The sequence below is a fragment of the Rana temporaria genome, chromosome 5, assembly GCF_905171775.1.
Source record: "Rana temporaria chromosome 5, aRanTem1.1, whole genome shotgun sequence".
In the NCBI taxonomy this organism is placed as follows: Eukaryota; Metazoa; Chordata; class Amphibia; order Anura; family Ranidae; genus Rana; species Rana temporaria.
Genome location: NC_053493.1, coordinates 4,420,327 through 4,446,460, shown reverse-complemented (window position 1 = coordinate 4,446,460; position 26,134 = coordinate 4,420,327). Strand labels below are relative to the sequence as shown.

The window sequence follows — 26,134 nt, the reverse complement described above, 5'->3', positions numbered from 1 at the left end:
GATCGTTCACCGAGACGCTCTATGAAAACAATGGTGTCTATTTTCAGGAGGTGTCAGCACTGCACGCCACTGATCGGCTTTGTCTGTGTCTTTTGTATGAGGTCTCAGATGTGAGGTGTGTTCAGTCTGTGCGAGGCGCGAGCGAGCGAGGAGCGGCTCTTCATATCCCCCATCCTGATGTCCCTCCATCTTCTCCGCAGGATTCCCGGACTCCGCACCTAGAAGATCGGGATGATGGGTCGCAGAACGCCCTGGACCCTCCTCTGCGTCGCCCTCGTCTTTCCAATATTCTACCGTAAGTTCCAAAAGAGGTGCGCAGTGATTTCCCCCCCAATTTCCTTCCTATTTATTTATTTTTTTGCTAGAAAATTACACAGAGCTCCCAAATATTATATATGTTTTTTTTTTTTTTTTTAGCAGAGGCCCTAGAGAATAAAATGGCGGTCGTTGCATCTTTTTATCTCTCATGGTATTTTCACAGCAATTTTTCAAATGCATTTTTATTTAACCACTTAAGACCCGGACCTTTAGGCAGCTAAAGGACCCGGCCAGTTTTTGCGATTCGGCACTGCGTCGCTTTAAATGACAATTGCGCGGTCGTGCGACGTGGCTCCCAAACAAAATTGGCGTCCTTTTTTCCCCACAAATAGATCTTTCTTTTGGTGGTATTTGATCACCTCTGCGGTTTTTATTTTTTGCGCTATAAACAAAAAAAACTAAAAACCGCAGAGGTGATCAAACACCACCAAAAGAAAGCTCTATTTGTGTGGGGAAAAAAGGACGCCAATTTTGTTTGGGAGCCACGTCGCACGACTGCGCAATTGTCAGTTAAAGCGACGCAGTGCCGAATCGCAAAAAGTGCTCTGGTCTTTGACCAGCAATATGGTCCGGGGGCTTAAGTGGTTAAAAGGAATTTTTGGGGGAATTTTTTTTTTATTTTTTTTTAATTTAATGCAAAAAAACATACAGTAGAGAATTATACCCAACCACTTGTCTACCGCGGAAATTATTATTTTTTCTTGTAAATATCTTTATTTTTTGCTAGAAATTGATGTACAGGTATATATTTTCTGACTTAAAGGGGATGTAAAGGTACAAATCCCCCCCCCCCCCTAAATATCTTCCTTTACCATAGTGCCGTCCTCCTTCACTTACCTCATCCTTCCATTTTGCTTTTTAATGTCCTTATTTCTTCTGAGAAATCCTCACTTCCTGTTCTTCTGTCTGTAACTCCACACAGTAATGTGAGGCTTTCTTCCTGGTGTGGAGTGTCGTGCTCGCCCCCTCCCTTGGACCACAGGAGAGTCAGGACGCCCACTAACACACAGCTCCTTTCTCTATCTGCAACATAGAGAGCGTCCTGACTCTGCATTGCCAGCACCCGTGGCTTTGGATCCAGCGAAGAGGTTCATCAATTACACCTGAGCGGTTACTCCCTTCTTCTATAATTATCAATCAGCTGCTGCACCTGCAGGATTCTAAATGAGGAAAGCTGCTGGCTCTGCATCCCTTTGGACGTGATTTCCCTTTGGGAGTATCTCACCAACAATGGGCCAGATTCAAGAAGCAATTGCGCCTGTGTAACCATAGGTTACACGGCGCAATTGCTTACTTGCTCCGGCGTAGCGAATGCTCCTGATTCAGGAACCTCGCTACGCCGACTGCAGCCTAAAATCTGCGTGGCATAAGGCTCTTATGCCACGCAGATTTTAGGCTGCATTCTTGCGTTGCCCGCTAGGGGGCGCTCCCATTGTGATCAGTGTATAGTATGCAAATTGCATACTAACACCGATTCACAACGTTGCGCGAGCCCTGCGTACGCAAATTACGTAGTTTGCGTACGTCGGGTTTCGCGTAAGGTTACACATCCTAATAGCAGGCGCAGCCAATGCTATAGGATACCCACGTTCCCGCGTCGCGATATTTAAAATCTACGTCGTTTGCGTAAGTGAATCGTGAATGGCGCTGGACGCCATTCACGTTCACTTTGAAGCAAATGACGTCCTTGCGACGTCATTGGCCGCAATGCACGTCGGGAAAGTTTCCCGATGGAGCATGCGCTCTACGCTCGGCGCGGCAGCGCGTCTAATTTAAATTTTTCCCGCCCCCTACGGGATCATTTAAATTGCGTTCTCTAGCGCCGGGCAATTTTGCCGGCGCGCCCTCGCAATTTACGGAGCTACTACTCCGTGAATCGAGGGCAGCGGAGCAAATTTGCGGGGGCGCAGGGCAAAATCGTTGCCCTGCGCCTCCGCAATTAAAGCGCAAATGTCTTTGAATCCGGGCCAATGACATTTGTGTTGCAGGGGATACCCAAAATCCGACTTTCCGTATCTTAGTGCAGACTTCGGGGAGCTAATCACAAAAGCAGGAAATTATATTTCTAGGGGACGTTCTTTATACCATCTGTGTACACAGCGCCTCCAGGTGGCCAATGTAAATGTCATTTTTTTTATATAAAAAAAGGGGGGGTTGCCATCCGGGGGCCTTGGCTACCTCTGGGCCTTTTAATAAAAAATAAAAAATATAAACAAAAATAAAAAAATAAACATTTATATAAAAAAAAAATGGGGCAGGGGGGGGGGGGGGGGTTGCCACATGGGGCCCTGGGGACCTCTGAGTAAAAAAAAAAAAAATATATATATATATATATAAATTTATTTTTTTTTTATAAAAAAGAGGGGGATCTCTGGGCCTTTTAATAAAAAAAAACAAAAATAAAAAATAAAAAAATATAAACAAAAAAATAAACATTTATAAAAAAAATGGGGGGGTTGCCACATGGGGCCCTGGGGACTTCTGAGTAAAAAAAAAAAAAATATATATATATATATAAAAAAATAAATAAATAAATAAATATATATATATATATATATATATATATATATATATATATATATATATATATATATATATATAAATTAAAAAAAAAATTATAAAAAAGAGGGGGCCCTAGGGATCTCTGGGCCTTTTAATAAAAAAAACAAAAAACAAAAATAAAAAAAATATAAACAAAAAAATAAACATTTATGAAAAAAAAAAAAAAAGGGGGGGTTGCCACATTGGGCCCTGGGGACCTCTGAGTAAAAAAAAAAAAAAAAATATATATATATATATATATATATATATATATATATATATTTTTTTTTTTTATAAAAAGGGGGGGGGGTGCCATCTGGGGGCCCTGGGGACCTCTGGGCCCTTTAATAATAATAATAATAATAATAATAATAAAATAATATAATATATATATACATATATATATATATATATATATATATATATATATAAATAAAAAAATATATAAAACATTTTTTTTTATAAAAAAATAAATAAAAAAAGGGGGGGTTGCCATCCGGGCCCCTGGGGACCTCTGGGCCCCTTACAGGTGTACTGCCTGTACCCCCCTGATGGCGGCCCTGTTAGTGGGCGATGGGGGGGGGGCTGTGATGATGCTCTGTGGCCTCCTGGGGTATCTAAGCTTCACCAGCCCCCCCCCCCCCCCCCCCCAGGATCAAACGGTAATTTTCCGCTGCTGGTGGGGGGGCGCTCTTTCTCTATCACTAGCCGTGGCATTGTGTGTATATATGTGTTTAACCCTCTTGTTTTCAGGTGGGGAGGAGCCGTGACCCTGGCACCCTCCTGACCAGGGCGTAGTGGGGGGACGCGCTCTCCTCTTCCCCCCCCCATCTCATCACCTTCTTGTTACATTGTAGCGGAAAGAATATTGGCGCATTTTGAGGATGACAGCTGGGAACCGCCGCAACAGGAGGAGGAGGAGAACAGCGGGGACGGGGACCCTCTGTTGTCCCAGCAGGATCTGGGCCCAGTACAGGGGCCTTGCCTGGACTACCCCATCAACGGCCACGCTTTCAGACGCGTCAAATGCCCAAACGGCTCACAGAAACCGTACAGCCGGAGAAGGGGGAAGGGAAAAAACTGGGGCCGCCAGAAAGGTGAGTATAAACCCTCTTCTACTGCTGGAAACCTTAAACCTGACGGGGGTACAGGGGCTAGATTCAGGAACAAGTTACGGCGGCGTATCTGGAGAATTTCAAATCTGCGCCGTCGTATCTTTACGCCGATTCTCAAAGGCAGATACGTAGAAAAAATAGACTTCCTCCGCCGACGTAACTTGAAAATACGGCGGCGTATAATTGTGTGCATTCTTACGCTGGCCGCTAGGGGGCGCTTCCGTTGTTTTCGGCGTAGAATATGCAAATGACCTAGATACGCCGATTCACAAACGTACGTACGCCCGGCGCAATTTTTTTACGACGTTTACGTTAGGCTTTTTCGGCGTAAGGTTACTCCTGCTATTAGGAGGCGCAGCCAATGTTAAGTATGGACGTCGTTCCCGCTTCGAAATTTGATTTTTTTTTACGTCGTTTGCGTAAGTCGTTCGCGAATAGGGCCGGACGTAATTTACGTTCACGTCGAAAGCAATGACGATTTGCGGCGGAATTTCGAGCATGCGCACTGGGATTCTTTCATGAACGGCGCATGCCGTAAAAAAACGTAAAATACGCAGGGTCACCATTAATTTAAATACAACACGCCCCCCTCATCATCATTTGAATTTGTGAATACAGCACTTGCCTCTCTAACTTACGGCGGCGCAGCGTAAACACGATACGCTGCGCCGCCGTAATATTGCGCGCAGCTACCTGAATCTAGCCCCAGGATTATAATCTAAAAAAGTCTACGGAGTCTGAGCTTCAACCCATAACCCGGGGGAAGGTCATTTCTCATTCTCACAGCTCTTACAGTAAAGAACCCTTTTTATTTACTGATGATAATTTTTACAGCTCTTATGCCTCGTACACACGTACCGGATTTCCGACGGGAAAAGTTCCCGAGGGGAAAGCCGAGAACCGGCTTGGTTCAGTCTTTCCCTTACACACGTCCGGTTTTCCCGACAGGAAAGATACAAGAGCAGAAGGGGAGGGGTTTACTTCTTCATTCTTTATAGGTTCTTTACTGTAAGAGCTGTAAAAATGTGATTATCCTCAGTAAATGAAAAGGGTTCTTTATTGTGACGGGAAAACTGTGAGGAGAGCTTTTGGCCGGGAATCCCGGGCGTGTGTATGCTACATCCCATAGGAAAACTGCCCAAAAACGCCCGGTTTTTGGGCAGTTTTCCCACCAGAAAAACTGCGAGGAGCAGACACACGCCGGGGATTTCCGGCCAAAAGCTCCATCGCAGTTTTCCCGTCAAAGTAAAGAACCCTTTTCATTTACCGAGGATAATCACATTTTTACAGCTCTTATGCCGCGTACACACGGTTGTTTTATGTGATGAAAAAAAACAACGTTTTTAAAAACGTCACTTTAATTGACTGTGTGTGGGGGAAAACGTCGTTTTATGTCTTCTAAAAAACGACCAAAAAAAATTGAAGCATGCTTCAATTTTATGTGTCGTTTTTCAAAACGTCAACTTTTACTTCACAGAAATTGACCGTGTGTAGCAAAAACGTTGTTTAAAACGATGTTTTTATACCCGCGCATGTCCAGAAGCTACTTATGAAGCGAGCTTCAATGGAAAAACGTGGTGGAATGTAACCTCGCTTTGCTAGAACATTGTGAGAAAAACGATGGTGTGTAGGCAACTTCGTCTTTGAAAATTGAAGTTTCAAAAACGTTGTTTTTTACTTCACAGAAAATGTCTTTTTTTTTCATCACATAAAGTGATGGTGTGTACGGGGCATTACAGGAAAGAACCTATAAAGAATGAAGAAGTCAACCCCTCCCCTTCTGCTCTTGTATCTTTTGTGAGGAGAAAGACAATAGTGTTTATTTTTTATTTGCAAAATGTTTTAACTGAGTGGCTGAAGTCTTTAGCACCACACCCCTGTTTTTTTTTATGTGCACTGTACAGAAGACAATGATAATATAAAAAAATGATAAACTTTATTTGTACAAAAATAAGTAAAACATAAATAAAAAGTTTTAACATATATTCAAGCAGTTGATCCAGTTTTACCCAACATGTTTCGCTAAAAAATAATACTTCTTCAGGAGATAACTTTTTTATGAATAGATTGCTATAAGAAAGGTCTGGATTCTTTCCTAAATGTACAGAATATAACTGAGTACTAAGATTTGTAGGTAAAGTTGATCCGGGGAAATCCGATTGCCTCTCGGGGGATCAGGAAGGAATTTTTTCCCCTGCTGTAGCAAATTGGATCATGCTCTGCTGGGGTTTTTTGCCTTTCTCTGGATCAACTGTGGGTATGGAGTTGGGTGTATGGGATTGTATTGTGTTTTTTATTTTGTTTTTTATTTTTTGTGGTTGAACTGGATGGACTTTTTTCAACCTGACTAACTATGTAACTATGTAACTGTAATGCATTATTTTATGGGGGAACTAATGCGCAAACCAAAAAGTATAAGCCTAGGGTGCCTCACTGTGCCCATGCCTCACTGTGTCCATGCCTCACTGTGCCTCACTGTGCCCATGCCTCACTGTGTCCATGCCTCACTGTGCCTCATTGTGCCCATGCCTCACTGTGCCCATGCCTCACTATGCCCATGCCTCACTGTGTCCATGCCTCACTGTGTCCATGCCTCACTGTGCCTCACTGTGCCCATGCCTCACTGTGCCCATGCCTCACTGTGCCCATGCCTCACTGTGTCCATGCCTCACTGTGTCCATGCCTCACTGTGCCTCACTGTGCCCATGCCTCACTGTGCCCATGCCTCACTATGCCCATGCCTCACTGTGTACATGCCTCACTGTGTCCATGCCTCACTGTGCCCATGTCTCACTGTGCCCATTCCTCCCTGTGCCCATGCCTCACTGTGTCCATGACTAGACTGACGTTTAACATGGAAGTCTATGGAAGGGGTGCCTGGGTTTATTAAATTGGTGCTCCCCAGCTATAGATCCCCTAGACAAAACACTTTGCACACTTGTAGAGGAGAAATAGGGCTACATGTGTGCCAAGTTCAGGGTCCAGGGGACCTACGACCGGCCAGTACCGGGTCCCCGAATTTACCAGAGAAATTACCATTTAACATGGGAGTCTATAGAAGGCTCCCTGCCCTTAGGTCCTCCGGACAACAAACTTTGCACACTTGTAAAGGAAGAGTGGGGCTACATGTGTTCCAAGTTTGGGGTTTAGGGGACCTATGACCGGCCGGTACCGGGTCCCTAAAATCTGGGAGATCAGGCGCAAAAAGGTGACTCGAGTATAAGCCGAGGGGGGCATTTTCAGCACAAAAAAATGTGCTGAAAGACTGGGCTTATACTCGAGTATATACGGTACTCAGGTGGAGACACTCGAGTCAGGGCCATCTTAATAGCATCATGGGCCCCTGGGCAAAGTAATGCTCTGGGGCCCCTACAATGGAGACAGTGCAGGTAAACAGAAATCAAGTAGGTAGGAGGTAGGGGGTATCTGGGGTGTAGAGGGGTCAGAGTGCTGGGGGGGGATATCTGGGGTGTAGAGGGGTCAGAGTGCTGGGGAGATATCTGGGGTGTAGAGGGGTCAGAGTGCTGGGGGGGATATCTGGGGTGTAGAGGGGTCAGAGTGCTGGGGGGATATCTGGGGTATAGAGGGGTCAGAGTGCTGGGGGGGGATATCTGGGGTGTAGAGGGGTCAGAGTGCTGGGGGGGATATCTGGGGTGTAGAGGGGTCAGAGTGCTGGGGAGATATCTGGGGTGTAGAGGGGATAGAAACTCCTGAAGAAGCTTAAAAAAGCGAAACATGTTGAGTGGTACTGTTTGTCTATATGCTTCCTAGCGGAACGTATAACCTTGATGTGGATGGTCTAATTTCCTCATGTTTTTTTTTTACTTTTGTAATAAAATATTAAAATTTTATTGATGCTGTAATTGTGTCTTTACCCTGTTTCTACCCGGAACACCGTTAAAGTCCCGGGGTTCGTTACACCTTTCTTCCCCACTTCTTATCATCTAATTAGATTATTTTTTTTGTTAAAGATATTTTTATTAGGTTTTAGACAATCTAATTAGATTTAGATACAGTTTATTAAACAAAAACAGAAATCAAAGAATTTTTTTAAAATGAAATTAAATGTGGAGATTTTTTTTTTATTATTAAATGAAAAATTGAAATTACAGTTTTGAAATGTAATTAAATTTTGAAAGATTTTTTTTTAAAAAGATCAAATTTTTCTTACTACGTGTAACCCGATTTTTCCAAAAAATTGGCAAGATTCACAAAGATACATATTGAAGATCTGGTAAATAAGAGAGTAAGATGTCTTTGTCTTCTCTTGCAGGTTTTGGGCCGACACTCGCTCAGAACAACGGCGTCACATCGGAATTTCCAACCACTTTACCATTAGTTGTCCCCGATAACATTGCAGAACTGGAGATGGCGATCACTTCATCGGGAGACGGAGTTGCCGAGATACCAAATACCTCCTCCGACCTCGGGAACGCTATTGGTGCCGATAAAATGGAAACCAGCATTTCCATCGGGGCAACAGAACCCAACGATAGTGCCAGAGAAGGTGTCGCAGGGCCTGTAATGACGGCATCTAATACCATTACCACTGGGACAACAGAGACTGGATCTGATACCAGTACCACTGGGACACCAGAGAGTGAATCTAATACCAGTACCACTGGGACAACAGAGACTGGATCTGATACCAGTACCACTGGGACACCAGAGAGTGAATCTAATACCAGTACCACTGGGACAACAGAGACTGGATCTGATACCAGTACCACTGGGACACCAGAGAGTGAATCTAATACCAGTACCACTGGGACAACAGAGACTGGATCTGATGCAAGTACCACTGGGACAACAGAGACTGGATCTGATACCAGTACCACTGGGACACCAGAGAGTGAATCTAATACCAGTACCACTGGGACACCAGAGACTGGATCTGATACCAGTACCACTGGGACAACAGAGACTGGATCTGATACCAGTACCACTGGGACACCAGAGAGTGAATCTAATACCAGTACCACTGGGACACCAGAGAGTGAATCTAATACCAGTACCACTGGGACAACAGAGACTGGATCTGATACCAGTACCACTGGGACACCAGAGAGTGAATCTAATACCAGTACCACTGGGACAACAGAAACTGGATCTGATACCAGTACCACTGGGACACCAGAGAGTGAATCTAATACCAGTACCACTGGGACAACAGAAACTGGATCTGATACCAGTACCACTGGGACACCAGAGAGTGAATCTTATACCAGTACCACTGGGACAACAGAGACTGGATCTGATACCAGTACCACTGGGACAACAGAGACTGGATCTGATACCAGTACCACTGGGACACCAGAGAGTGAATCTAATACCAGTACCACTGGGACAACAGAGACTGGATCTGATACCAGTACCACTGGGACAACAGAGAGTGAATCTAATACCAGTACCACTGGGACAACAGAGACTGGATCTGATACCAGTACCACTGGGACAACAGAGACTGGATCTGATACCAGTACCACTGGGACACCAGAGAGTGAATCTAATACCAGTACCACTGGGACACCAGAGACTGGATCTGATACCAGTACCACTGGGACACCAGAGAGTGAATCTAATACCAGTACCACTGGGACAACAGAGACTGGATCTGATACCAGTACCACTGGGACACCAGAGAGTAAATCTAATACCAGTACCACTGGGACACCAGAGAGTGAATCTTATACCAGTACCACTGGGACAACAGAGACTGGATCTGATACCAGTACCACTGGGACAACAGAGACTGGATCTGATACCAGTACCACTGGGACACCAGAGAGTGAATCTTATACCAGTACCACTGGGACAACAGAGACTGGATCTGATACCAGTACCACTGGGACAACAGAGACTGGATCTGATACCAGTACCACTGGGACACCAGAGAGTGAATCTAATACCAGTACCACTGGGACAACAGAGACTGGATCTGATACCAGTACCACTGGGACAACAGAGACTGGATCTGATACCAGTACCACTGGGACACCAGAGAGTGAATCTAATACCAGTACCACTGGGACACCAGAGAGTGAATCTAATACCAGTACCACTGGGACAACAGAGACTAGATCTGATACCAGTACCACTGGGACACCAGAGAGTGAATCTAATACCAGTACCACTGGGACACCAGAGAGTGAATCTAATACCAGTACCACTGGGACAACAGAGACTGGATCTGATACCAGTACCACTGGGACAACAGAGACTGGATCTGATACTAGTACCACTGGGACAACAGAGACTGGATCTGATACCAGTACCACTGGGACACCAGAGAGTGAATCTAATACCAGTACCACTGGGACAACAGAGACTGGATCTGATACCAGTACCACTGGGACACCAGAGAGTGAATCTAATACCAGTACCACTGGGACAACAGAGACTGGATCTGATACCAGTACCACTGGGACACCAGAGAGTGAATCTAATACCAGTACCACTGGGACAACAGAGACTGGATCTGATACCAGTACCACTGGGACACCAGAGAGTGAATCTATTACCAGTACCACTGGGACAAGAGAGAATGGATCTGACACCAGTACCACTGGGACACCAAAGCCTAGTTATGACACCAGTACCACTGGGACAACAGAGACTGGATCTGACACCAGTACCACTGGAGAAGCTATTACAGGATCTGATACCAGCACCACTGGGGCACCTACTACAGGATCTGATTCCAGCACCACTCAAGTTCCCATTATAGGATCCGATACCAGTACCACAGAGACACCCAATACAGAATCTCATACCAGTACCACTGGAGCACCTACTACAGGATCTGATACCAGTACCACTGGGGCACCTACTACAGGATCTGATACCAGTACCATTGGGACACCCAGTACAGGATCTGATAATGGTATCACTGGGACACCCAATAAAGAATTTGAAACCAGTACCACTGAAACACCTGATAAAGGCTCTAATATCAGTACCACTGGGACAACTAGTTCAGAATTTAAAACCAGTACTACTGGAACACCCAACACAGAATCTGATAACAGAACTGGGACATTCAGTACAGAATTTGATACCAGCACCACTGGGACACCCAATACAGGATCTGATACCAGCACCACTGGGACACCCAATACAGGATCTGATACCAGCACCACTGGGACACCTAATACAGGATCTGATACCGGGACCACTGGGACACCCAATACAGGATCTGATACCGGGACCACTGAGACACCCAATACAGGATCTGATACCGGGACCACTGGGACACCCAATACAGAATCTGATACCGGGACTACTAGGACATCAAATACAGGATCTGATACCAGCACCACTGGGACACCCAATACAGGATCTGATACCGGGACCACTGGGACACCCAATACAGGATCTGATACCGGGACCACTGGGACACCCAATACAGGATCTGATACCGGGACCACTGGGACACCCAATACAGGATCTGATACCGGGACCATTGGGACACCCAAAACAGGATCTGATACCAGCACCACTGGGACACCCAATACAGGATCTGATACCGGGACCACTGGGACACCCAATACAGGATCTGATACCGGGAGCACTGGGACACCCAGTACAAGATCTGATACCAACACTCCTGGGACACTTGGTACAGAATCTGATACCATGACCACTGGGACACCCAATAAAGGATCTGATACCAGTACTACTGGGGCATCTTATCCTGGAATCCACCCCACTACAACTAATATCCCAAATCCAGAAAGTAACACTTCTATCTCTAGTACCGTTATCTTGACTGGCCAACTTAATAATAGTACCACACTGCTGAGTGACACAACCACCTCTAGTATTTCTATACCGACCAATCCTACTAAATCCCCGGTGACTACATCTAGAGATCCAGAAATGTTTACCAGTTCATTACCAAACGACACAACCAATCCTGACACAGCTTTACACAGTGATATTGTATACTCCAGCACTTTTACGCAGGGTAACCCAACTACATCTAGTACAGCTGGGGTCCAACCACCTGTACCAGCTCCTGCAACTCCAATGCCACTGTGGGATCTAATGCAGCAGTTAATACGTCAAAAACTCAACAACTCTACCACGTCACCTCCACAGGTCAATGTTATGGACACCACCATGGAAGTTGGGGAACACACCACTGGTGCCATACTAGACAGCACTGCTAGTGACGTAGGTATAACCAGCTCTACTGCGAGTACAATTAACACAGAATTAAACTCAGTTACCAACTTCGATAGCGAAACAACCACTATTGTCAAAAATGACGTCAGTGCCACCGTGCCATCTAGTGCACCACTGGTGCCATCTACTTCCTATGCTGAACTGATTTCTGGAACGTTATCTATTATCACACCACATACAGGAGCCAGCATGCCATCAACTGCAGTGATAGGAACCAGAACCAGCAGTCCCTTTGCTGCCTCAACAGGTAACATGATGGTACTTGATACCGCAACTTATACCAGAACCAGTGTAGCATCTACGAGCACAAGAGATGCTGAAACCACTGCACCATTGGCTATTTCCACAGTCAGTGTCCCATTAGCTGACACTTCTAAAACAGAGACCACCATAGTACCCATTTCAGCATCTTACACAAGAGTGACTCTGCCAGCTGCTACCACAACTGGAGCCAGAACCGAGGACCCAACCAGTACCACAAATAATGGCATGCTCTTTGATAGCATGGGTGGGGTAAGGTCTACAGTAGCCAGTGTGGCATCTTCTACCACATCTGGATTGAGAACCACTGCATTTTCTGATACTACACAGGAAAACATTGCTTTAAGTACAGTAATTGGAACCAGAACCACAGGTGCGAAGGTGACACCTACAGTTTTTTCAGGAGAACCCAGTATAACGTCATCTACCACATCTGGACCCACCACCCCCTTAGCACCTATCTATGTGGCTTACACAGGAGCAAATGTGCCTCCTTCTACTATAACTAGCACCATAAAAAATAATATGGTATCAACTGCTAATAATGAAGCCACACCTAGTACTTCCACATCTGAAACCAGGACCACTGTAGCAGACACTTCCGGATCTTATACAAGGTTAAGTGTGCCACCTGCTAACATACCTGGCACCACTGTATTAAACACGGCTTCTGCTTGGGTTACCAAAACCAGACTCAATGAACTGTCAACTGCTATATTTAAAACCGGGACCACCGTAGCACCCATTGCAGTACCTTCTACAAAAGTAAGCATACCATCTACTACTGTTACAGAAACTGTAACCAAAGCACCAGTTACTACCCTCTTTTCAGGAGCGAGCATGCCATCTACACACATGACTGAAACCACAGAAGCCAACGTGGAATATACTAGTGTTACCGAAACCAGACTCAATGAACTGTCAACTGCTATATTTGAAACCGGGACCACCGTAGCACCCATTGCAGTACCTTCTACAAAAGTAAGCCTACCATCTACTACTATTACAGAAACTGTAACCAAAGCACCAGTTACTACCCTCTTTTCAGGAGCGAGCATGCCATCTACTTACATGACTGAAACCACAGAAGGCAACGTGGAATATACTAGTGTTACTGAAACCAGACTTGATGAGCCATCAACTAGCAAACCCTTATCTGTATCCACTTTGGCACCCATTACCGTACCTTATATAAAGGTGAGTGTGTCACCATTTACCATAACTCCGACCACAATAGCCAATGTGGCATCTACTGATGATACTAAAACCATGCTCAATACACCATCAATGACAGAATTTGAAACCAAATCAACTTCAAAGCCTGTTACAGTACAATATACGCAAGTGATTTTGCCTTCTGCTGCTATAACTGAAACCACAGCCACGTTGGACAAAGTGATGTCTACTGGTGTCATTGGAAGCAGATCTAATATGCCATCAACCGAAACAACTGAATCCAACGCATCTTTACAATCCATTACAGCATCTTATACAAGGGTTCAGGGGCCACCTACTACCATGACTGAATCAGGACCTACCACAGGACACATTACATCATCAGTCGGAGGAGACAGCGTACAATCCACTGTAGAACACGGAGCCAGAACAACAGTGTTATCACCTACCATAAATATCAGTGACCCATTAAGTACCGGAACTGGAACCAACATACCATCAACTGCCACTCCCGAAACTGAGACAAGAATTTTCACCACCACTGAGCTGCCATCCACTACAGCTGATAAAACAGTGCCGTTTCCTACATCAGTGGATATCACAAGCACATCACCAACTAATTCCAACTCTGATAACCAACCTTCTCTGACAGCCACTTCCACATCTGATGATGCAACTTCTCATCTAGATGTCACCATGCCTGATACCAGAAGCCCTGGACAATATATCACATCCAAGAGCATCATTTCACCTGTCACTACTACCGACACTATAAACACTGTGCTGGATATCACCACATCTGACACCATACACACTGTGCCAGCTATCACCACATCTAACACCATACACACTGTGACAGCTATCACCACATCTGACACCATACACACTGTGCCAGCTATCACCACATCTGACACCATACACACTGTGCCAGCTATCACCACATCTAACACCATACACACTGAGCCAGCTATCACCACATCTGACACCATACACACTGTGCCAGCTGACACCACATCTGACACCATACATACTGTGATAGCTAACACCACATCTGAAACCATAAACACTGTGCCTTCTATCACCACATCTGACACCATACACATCACACCAGCTAGCACCACAACTGACACCATTAACACTGTGACAGCCGACACCACATCTAACACCACCATAAACACTGTACCTTCTATCACCACATCTGACACCATCAACACTGTGACAGCTTTCACCACATCTGACACCATCAACACTGTGCCTTCTCTTACCACATCTGACACCATACACACTGTGACAGCCGACACAACATCTGACACCATAAACACTGTGACAGCCAAAACCACGTCTGACACCATACACACTGTGACAGCCGACACCACATCTGACACTAAAAACCCTGTGACAACACACAACACATCCAAAACCAGCAACAATCTACCAACTGACATCACATCTGAGGTCAAACATTTTGTATCAACTTCAGCCATGTCTGAAACCAAAAATATTGTACCAATCGAAACCATGTCTGAAACCCGAAACACGCTAAACGTCTCCGTGTTTCAAAGTAAAGCTGGAACGCCAACTTCGAAAACACCTGAAACAAGTCATAATGTGCCAACTTCCACCACAGAAACAATAATACTAACTGACTCACTCGAAACTAAAATCCCTGGCACCACATCTAAACCCGAAACCGTTATCACTTTGGAGACCAGTAACTCCATCAGATCTTCCATCACATCTGAATCTGCTGTGCCAACTGGAACCATATCTGAAGGCATAAACATTATCCGGACTGGTATCACATTGAACGGTGTAGACATCCAGGGGAGCAGCACACATGAATTTAGAAGCACCCCAGATGTCACCACACACAAAACCATACATTTGGGGTCAACAGACACCCCATCTGTTCCAACTGGTACCATAACTAGCATGAAGAACATTATTCCGACATCCACCATGGCTGAAAATGTTGCATCATCCGGCATTTCTCCTGAAATAGGAAAGTATGTTACAAATGTCACATTATTCGATAAAACAGAAATTGTGCCAACTGGAGCTACATCTAAACCTGGAGACAATATGCCAATGACTCCCACCCTAGAAGATAGTAACCTTCTTCCAACTGGAGTCACAACTCAAATCAGTACTGGCATCACATCCGACATCAAAAGTGTTGTAACAACGGGCATCACATCTGACAAAACCTTGTTAACTACCACCACATCTCCAACCAACATCACACCAACTAACACCACATCTCCAACCAACATCACACCAACTACCACCACATCTCCAACCAACATCACACCAACTACCACCACATCTCCAACCAACATCACACCAACTAACACCACATCTCCAACCAACATCACACCAACTACCACCACATCTCCAACCAACATCACACCAACTAACACCACATCTCCAACCAACATCACACCATCTACCACCTTATCTCCAACCAACATCACACCAACTACCACCACATCTCCAACCAACATCACACCAACTAACACCACATCTCCAACCAACATCACACCAACTACCACCACATCTCCAACCAACATCACACCAACTAACACCACATCTCCAACCAACATCACACCAACTAACACCACATCTCCAACCGACATCACACCAACTACCACCACATCTCCAACCAACATCACACCATCTACCACCTTATCTCCAACCAACATCACACCAACTAACACCACATCTCCAACCAACATCACACCAAGGACCACCACATCTCCAACCAACATCACACCATCTACCACCACATCTCCAACCAATATCACACCAACTAACACCACATCTCCAACCAACATCACACCAACTAACACCACATCTCCAACCAACATCACACCAACTACCACCACATCTCCAATCAACATCACACCAACTACCACCACATCTCCAATCAACATCACACCAACTACCACCACATCTCCAATCAACATCACACCAACTACCACCACATCTCCAAACAACATCACACCAACGACCACCACATCTCCAACCAACATCACACCAACTACCACCACATCTCCAACCAACATCAAACCAACTGCCACCACATCTCCAACCAACATCACACCAACTAACACTACATCTCCAACCAACATCACACCAACTAACACCACTTCTCCAACCAACATCACACCAACTAACACCACATCTCCAACCAACATAACACCAAGGACCACCACGTCTCCAACCAACATCACACCAACTACCACCACATCTCCAACCAACATCACACCAACTAACACCACATCTCCAACCAACATCACACCAACTACCACCACATCTCCAACCAACATCACACCAACTACCACCACATCTCCAACCAACATCACACCAACTACCACCACATCTGCAACCAACATCACACCAACTACCACCACATCTCCAACCAATATCACACCAACTACCACATCTGCAACCAACATCACACCAACTAACACCACATCTCCAACCAACATCACAGCAACTAACACCACATCTCCAACCAACATCACACCAACTAACACCACATCTCCAACCAACATCACACCAACTACCACCACATCTCCAACCAGCATCACACCAACTACCACCACATCTCCAACCAGCATCACACCAACTACCACCACATCTCCAACCAACATCACACTAATGACCACCACATCTCCAACCAACATCACACCAACTACCACCACATCTCCAACCCACATCACACCAACTACCTCCACATCTCCAACCAACATCACACCAACTACCACCACATCTCCAACCAACATCACACCAACTACCACCACATCTACAACCAACATCACACCAACTACCACCACATCTCCAACCAACATCACACCAACTACCACCACATCTCCAACCAACATCACACCAACTACCACCACATCTCCAACCAACATCACACCAACTAACACCACATCTCCAACCAACATCACACCAACTAACACCACATCTCCAACCAACATTACACTAATGACCACCACATCTCCAACCAACATCACACTAATGACCACCACATCTCCAACCAACATCACACCAACTAACACCACATCTCCAACCAACATCACACCAACTACCACCACATCTCCAACCAACATCACACCAACTACCACCACATCTCCAACCAACATCACACCAACTAACACCACATCTCCAACCAACATCACACCAACTAACACCACATCTCCAACCAACATCACACCAACTACCACCACATCTCCAACCAACATCACACCAACTAACACCACATCTCCAACCAACATCACACCAACTAACACCACATCTCCAACCAACATCACACCAATTACCACCACATCTCCAACCAACATCACACCAACTAACACCACATCTCCAACCAACATCACACCAACTACCACCACATCTCCAATCAACATCACACCAACTACCACCACATCTCCAACCAACATCACACCAACTACCACCACATCTCCAACCAACATCACACCAACTACCACCACATCTCCAACCAACATCACACCAACTACCACCACATCTCCAACCAACATCACACCAACTACCACCACATCTCCAAACAACATCACACCAACGACCACCACATCTCCAACCAACATCACACCAACTACCACCACATCTCCAACCAACATCACACCAACTACCACCACATCTCCAACCAACATCACACCAACTAACACCACATCTCCAACCAACATCACACCAAGGACCACCACGTCTCCAACCAACATCACACCAACTAACACAACATCTCCAACCAATATCACACCAACTACCAATACATCTCCAACCAATATCACACCAACTACCACCACATCTCCCACCAACATCACACCAACTACCACCACATCTCCAACCAACATCACACCAACTAACACCACAACTCCAACCAACATCACACCAACTACCACCACATCTCCAACCAACATCACACCAACTACCACCACATCTCCCACCAACATCACACCAACTACCACCACATCTCCAACCAACATCACACCAACTACCACCACATCTCCAACCAACATCACACCAACTAACACCACATCTCCAACCAACATCACACCAACTACCACCACATCTCCAACCAACATCACACCAACTACCATCACATCTCCAACTAACATCACACCAACTAACACCACATCTCCAACCAACATCACACCAACTACCACCACATCTCCAACCAACATCACACCAACTACCAATACATCTCCAACCAACATCACACCAACTACCACCACATCTCCAACCAACATCACACCAACTACCATCACATCTCCAACCAACATCACACCAACTACCACCACATCTCCAACCAACATCACACCAACTAACACCACATCTCCAACCAACATCACACCAACTAACACCACATCTCCAACCAACATCACACCAACTACCACCACATCTCCAACCAACATCACACCAACTACCACCACATCTCCAACCAACATCACACCAACTACCAATACATCTCCAACCAACATCACACCAACTACCACCACATCTCCAACCAACATCACACCAACTACCATCACATCTCCAACCAACATCACACCAACTACCACCACATCTCCAACCAACATCACACCAACTACCACCACATCTCCAACCAACATCACATCAACTACTACCACATCTCCAACCAACATCACACCAACTAACACCACATCTCCAACCAACATTACACTAATGACCACCACATCTCCAACCAACATCACACCAACTACCACCACATCTCCAACCAACATCACACCAACTACCACCACATCTCCAACCAACATCACACCAACTACCACCACATCTCCAACCAACATCACACCAACTACCACCACATCTCCAACCAACATCACACCAACTACCACCACATCTCCAACCAACATCACACCAACTACCATCACATCTCCAACCAACATCACACCAACTACCACCACATCTCCAACCAACATCACACCAACTACCACCACATCTCCAACCAACATCACATCAACTACTACCACATCTCCAACCAACATCACACCAACTAACACCACATCTCCAACCAACATTACACTAATGACCACCACATCTCCAACCAACATCACACTAATGACCACCACATCTCCAACCAACATCACACCAACTAACACCACATCTCCAACCAACATTACACCAACTAACACCACATCTCCAACCAACATCACACCAACTAACACCACATCTCCAACCAACATCACACCAACTAACACCACAACTCCAACCAACCTCACACCAACTACCGCCACATCTCCAACCAGCATCACACCAACTACCACATCACAAGCTCCAAACACCGAACCAACTGCCAACACAACTAAACTTAGTTGGACAACCATTTCTGAGAGCAGAACAAGTCCATCTAATTGGACCTCTACTACACCCGGTGCTACAACCAACCCCCCAGCCGGGGCAGAAGATAACAAGACCCCTCAATCCACAATTGAAACTACTACAAGATCTCAGACTACAGCAGGATTTTTTCAGTCGGAACCGACAACTGATAAAGTATCCAATGCACAAGCCAATCTTTTGATTGCATCTGCCAATGTGACCACTGGAGCACCTCAACGGACTGCTGGGGTGACAACTAGGAAAGGGGCCACCCTTACCAGTCCATCAAGTAATGGCACCACTGGGCAGGAACCGGTACCTACCACGACTTTGGGAGCTCCTAACGTATCTGGACCACAAGGCAAGACTACAACGCAGTCCATGAAGCCTGTCAATGTGATTGGAGGAACTCAACTGACGGACAGAAGTCCATCTAACCCGGGCACCAGCTCACGTGATTCTCCTATTGGGTCTGATCCGCCAGGTGGCATGGAGAGCACTGACAAAATGATCTACGATGTCCCTTTATCATCATCAGGAGGACCAGCAGGACCTGGTGAGTACAAACCTGGATCTACTGGAATTTGTGCTAGGATGGTGAATTAGGGGAGGGGAATTTGTGCTGGGGGAGGATTTGGAGGGGGGGGGGTTGTTTTCAGAGAGGACAATTGAGGGGTAGAAGATTTGTGCTAGGAGGGAGAAATTTTTTGGGGGAGGGGGCTTGTACTGGGAGGAAATTGGGGGGTGTAAGGGGGTAAGAATGGTTCTAGGACGGGGAATTGAGGGAGGTGTGCAAGGAATGGTGATTTGGGGGGACTTGTGCTAGGAGGGGATTGGTGCTATTGGGGATTATTGGGGGGGGATTTCAGGGTGAGGGTTTTGTGCTAGGATGGTGAATTGGGGAGGGGAATTTGTGCTGGGGGGGATTTGGAGTGGGGGGGGGATCTTGTTCAGAGAGGATGTTTAAGGGGTAGAAGATTTGTGCTAGGAGGGGGACATTTTTTTTGGGGAGGGGGAAGGGGATTTGTGCTGGGAGGAGAAAGCCGGGGGGCGGCAGGGGGTAAAAATGGTTCAAGGAGGGGAAATTTGGGGAGGTGTGCAAGGAGTGGTGATTTGGGGGGACTTTCGCTACGAGGGGGGGGCGGGGAAATTTGTGCTATTAGGGATGATCGGGGGGTATTTGTGCTACAAGAAGAACTTTGGGGTGAGGGATTTGTGCTAGGATAGTGAATAGGGGGGGATTTGTGGGGGGCTATGGGGAGAGAAGATTTTAGCTGGGGGGAAGGGGGGGGGGCAAAGATTTGTGCTGGAAAGGAGGGAATTTCTGCAGGGGGTGGATTTGTACTGGGAGGAGGGGGATTTATGCTTAGGGGGTAAGCTGCAGCATGCAGCTTAGTGCTTGATTTTTATGGGGAGGGGGATTTTTTGCTGACACATATTGCTCATACATCTAGGGGGGGGGGGATCGGGGCTTTAGATGACCTTTTCCTGACACTGATGTCCACACAGACCAAACTCACACACAATGTATGAGAATTTAGGGAGATTTTTGGTTCATTTGAAGTATAATTTTGTATCTTTCAGGGACTCTCATGCTGAAGGTTACTTTGTCAAACACGACACAGGAAAGTGTTCCGGTCTCCATGGATTCCTTCATAAAAAAGGTAACTAATCCTCTCATTGATACATTGTAATTCCTGACGTTCCGCTGGGTGGTGCACCGCTGACCCCAAGTGGCCACTTTTTATATTGCAGAATAATTACATTACATTTACAATCTGGTTGAAAAAAGTCCATCCAGTTCTACCAACAGAAAAAAACACACAAATAGAAAACCTCCATCTACACAATCCTATGCACACAGATCATCCAGAAGAAGGCAAAAAAGCAAAAAAACAACAAAGCATAATCCAATTGTACCCAGAGGGGGGGAGGGGGGGGGGGAATTATTCATTTTCTGATCAGTCAAGAGGCAATCGGATATTCCCCCGGATCAACCATAAATGTCAGTACTCAGAGGAAAGAATCCTTTTTTAACCACTTCCTTACTGGGCACTTAAACCCCTTCCTGACCAGAGGACTTTTTGCGATTCGGCACTGCGTCGCTTTAACTGACAATTGCGCGGTCGTGCGACGTGACTCCCAAACAAAATTAACGTCCTTTTTCCCCCACAAATAGAGCTTTCTTTTGGTGGTATTTGATCACCTCTGCGGTTTTTATTTTTTGCGCTATAAACAAAAATAGAGCGACAATTTTGAAAAAAAAAAAACATTTTTTTACTTGTTGCTATAATAAATAGCTACATTTTTTTTTTACGTTTTTTTTTATCCTCAGTCTAGGCCGATACGTATTCTACATATTTTTAGTAAAAAAAAAAAAAAAATCGCAATAAGCGACTGGTTTGCGCAAAAGTTATAGCGCCTACAAAATAAGGGACAGAATTATTATTATATTTTTTTTTTTACTAGTAATGGCGGCGATCTGCGATTTTTATTGGGACTGCGACGTTATGGCGGACACATCGGACACTTTTGACACATTTTTGGCGCCATTCACATTTATACTGCGATCAGTGCTATAAATATGCACTAATTACTGTATAAATGTGACTGGCATTGAAGGGGTTAACACTAGGGGGTGAGGAAGGGGTTAAATGTGTACCCTAATTAGTGTTCTAACTGTGGGGGAAGGGGGGTGACTGGGGGGGGTGACCGATCTGTGTCTCTATGTACAAGAGACACAGATCCGTCTCCTCTCTCCCCTGACAGCACCGCTGTCTCTGTGAGAGCCGGGAATGAGAGATGATCTCATATGTAAACATATGAGATCATCTCTCATTGGCCGCACAGATCGCCTAGGAAACGGGCGCTCCGATTGGCCGTTCACGGCGATCTGTGACTGGCTGTGTCCAAGGGACACGGCCAGCACAGCAGTTCCCCGCTGCGCGCTCGGGAGCGCGCGCGGGGAACGTGCAAAGGGGAGGCCGTAAAAAGACGGCCTGTTAGAGTTTGGGAGCCGCGCTGAGGCCGTACAAAGTCGTACGGCCGTCAGCTAGTGGTTAAAACAACGAATTAATATAAACCACTTTATTACCACCCACACCGCCTATATACTGCGGCAGGGCGGCCGCTCTGTGCCGTACGTACCTAGTACGTGACCCGACACTCGCGGGTCTGGTGGCACCTGTGATTACACACAGCGGGAGCTGATATGTGGGGAACCGTGGACTCGATGTCCGCTGGCACCCGCCGATCATTAGGCAAAGAGCCAGAACGGCGGTCCGGGATATGTAAACAAGGCAGATCGCCGTTCTGTCACTACAGAAGACATGGATCATGTGTTCCTGCTGGTAAATGTATCTGCATTTACCTGACTGTTGGGGGGGGGGAGGGGGGGAGTTCCTCCACAAGGTAAAAGCAGGTGGTCTTTTTACCGCCCCCCTGACTGCTCACCTAATCTAAGGAATGCAGCCGCTCGGAGCTGTACACATGCCTGATTTGCTTTGTGTCGCCAGCAAAAAAAATAAAAAAGGCATGACGCACTCGGCGGGTGGTACCGGCACCGAACGCGACCCGTTCAAACGCGCCGCAACCAGGTGAGCAATGTGCGCAGTCGCTATTCGGTGGGTCAAAGCAGGTGGTGAGGAGGCAACATATCGCTGAGTCCTTATTCAAAGCAAAGCTGCCAAAAACTTGGGTGGTTCCAGCTTAGTGTCCAATTCTAGAAAACACGTTGTACACGGGACTCAGATGACAAGGGAAAAAAAAAACACTTCCAGACCGCGCTATAGCCGAATGATGGCCACAGCGTGGATCTACTTTGCCGGGAGGCCGTCCATAGATGTCCTCCCCTTTGCACGCTCCTCGCGCGCTCCCTGCAGGGTGCACGCGGCGTGTGTTGTGATCACCGAGTCAGTGAGGCTCGGGTGATCACAGATCCGAGTAAGGGGCGGGTCCCGGCCCCTTACCATGTGGCCAGCTGTCAGCCAATGACAGCTCATCACGTGATGTAAACAAAAGCTCGGTAATCAGGGTTTTTTTCTCTTCACGCTGACAGCAGAAAAAAAAGCAGATCACCGGCTTTTGTGCAAGGGACATCCGTCCCGAAGAGGAAGAGGCACATCAGCCTCATCTGTGCCCAGCAGTACCGCCGGCCAGTGCCCACCAGTGCAAAACAGTGCCACCTCATCTGTGCCCAGCAGTACCGCCGGCCAGTGCCCACCAGTGCAAAACAGTGCCACCTATCAATGCCCACGAGTGCCACCTATCAATGCCCACCAGTGGTGCCTATCAGTGCCACCTATCTGTGCTGCCTATCAGTGTCCCCTTCCAGTGATGATCAGTGCCCATCACTGCCACCTATCAGTGCCCATCACTGCCACCCATTAGTGCACATTACTGCCACCTATCAGTGCCCATCACTGCCACCTATCAGTGCCCATCACTGCCACCCATTAGTGCACATTACTGCCACCTATCAGTGCCCATCACTGCCACCTATCAGTGCCACCTATTAGTGCCAATTCTCAGTACCCACCAGTGCCATCTATCACTTCCCTTCAGTGCCACCCTTCAGTGCCACCTCTCAGTGTCACCTCTCAGTGCCCACCAGTGCAGCCCATCGGTGCCCGTCAGTGCAGCCTTTTGGTGCCCATCAGTGCAGTCCATTGGCACCCATCCCCATCAGTGCAGCCTCATCAGCGTACATCAATGAAGGAGAAAAATTACCTGTTTGCAAAATTTTATAACAAAATATAAAACGGTTTTGTATTTTTTTTTATAAGTTGGTATTTTTTAATTATTTTAACGAAAAATAAAATCCGCACAAGCGATCAAATACCACCGAAAGAAATCTCTATTTGTGGGGAAAAATTATCAATCATTTGTGTACAGCGTCGTATGACCGCGCAATTGTCATTCAAAGTGCGAGAGCGCTGAAAGCTGAAAATGGGTCTGGGCAGGAGGGGGGTTTTAGTGCCCGGTCAGCAAGGGGTTAAAGTTTTGCTTTTTAGTTCTTCTTGAATACTCTGCTCGGGGATGTGAGAGTAATGTCTGATCGATGTCTCCTGCCCTTCTTCTCGTCTTTTAGGCCTGTTTGATGTTCGCCACACAATTCAACCTGAGAAATGTCACTCTGACTTGGGGACCGAGTCGGACCGCCATGAACTGCCAGACTGTTCTGCTGACCTAACAGCCCCGCCGGAGACAGTGGAGGAAAGAGCTGCGACTTTCTTATTTATTGTATTTGTTACCTTATCCCTGTCCAGGACCAGTCCGGGACCATCCAATGTAAGGACCAGTCCGGGACCATCCAATCTAAGGACCAGTCCGGGACCATCCAATGTAAGGACCAGTCCGGGACCATCCAATGTAAGGACCAGTCCTGGACCATCCAATGTAAGAACCAGTCCGGGACCATCCAATGTAAGGACCAGTCCGGGACCATCCAATCTAAGGACCAGTCCGGGACCATCCAATGTAAGGACCAGTCCGGGACCATCCAATGTAAGGACCAGTCCGGGACCATCCAATGTAAGGACCAGTCCGGGACCATCCAATGTAAGGACCAGTCCGGGACCATCCAATGTAAGGACCAGTCCGGGACCATCCAATGTAAGGACCAGTCCGGGACCATCCAATGTATGGACCAGTCCTGGACCATCCAATGTAAGGACCAGTCCGGGACCATCCAATGTAAGGACCAGTCCGGGACCATCCAATGTAAGGACCAGTCCGGGACCATCCAATGTAAGGACCAGTCTGGGGACCATCCAATGTAAGGACCAGTCCGGCACCATCCAATGTAAGGACCAGTCCGGGACCATCCAATGTAAAGACCAGTCTGGGACCATCCAATGTAAGGAGCAGTCCGGGACCATCCAATGTAAGGACCAGTCCGGGACCATCCAATGTAAGGACCAGTCCGGGACCATCCAATGTAAGGAGCAGCAGAACAATCCATGGAAAGGTGTCACCGCGCCAATCTCCCGGAGAGAAGATATAGAGGAAGGGTGTTGTGGGGACGAGAAGCTAGCTTGTTCTTTGACTTTAATACAATGTAACATTCTGTAAACTATTAATATCAGTATGTATAGTTTATGTATAATATGCTTAGGCCAGGGGTGTCCAAACTTTTTTCAAAGAGTGCCAGACTTGATGAAGTGAACATG

The 26,134-nt window shown here is 46.4% G+C and overlaps 1 protein-coding gene across 1 annotated transcript; it reads left to right on the top strand.

Annotated features, from left to right (window-relative positions):
• Nucleotides 1–234: 234 nt before the first annotated feature.
• LOC120939715 (uncharacterized threonine-rich GPI-anchored glycoprotein PJ4664.02-like) lies at nt 235–25,745 on the top strand. The gene is made up of 5 exons (XM_040352044.1): nt 235–295; nt 3,717–3,956; nt 8,248–20,520; nt 21,549–21,628; nt 25,054–25,745. The coding sequence occupies exons 1-5, from the start codon at nt 235–237 to the stop codon at nt 25,153–25,155; spliced, it is 12,756 nt and encodes a 4,251-aa protein (XP_040207978.1). The 3' UTR covers nt 25,156–25,745.
• Nucleotides 25,746–26,134: the final 389 nt, after the last annotated feature.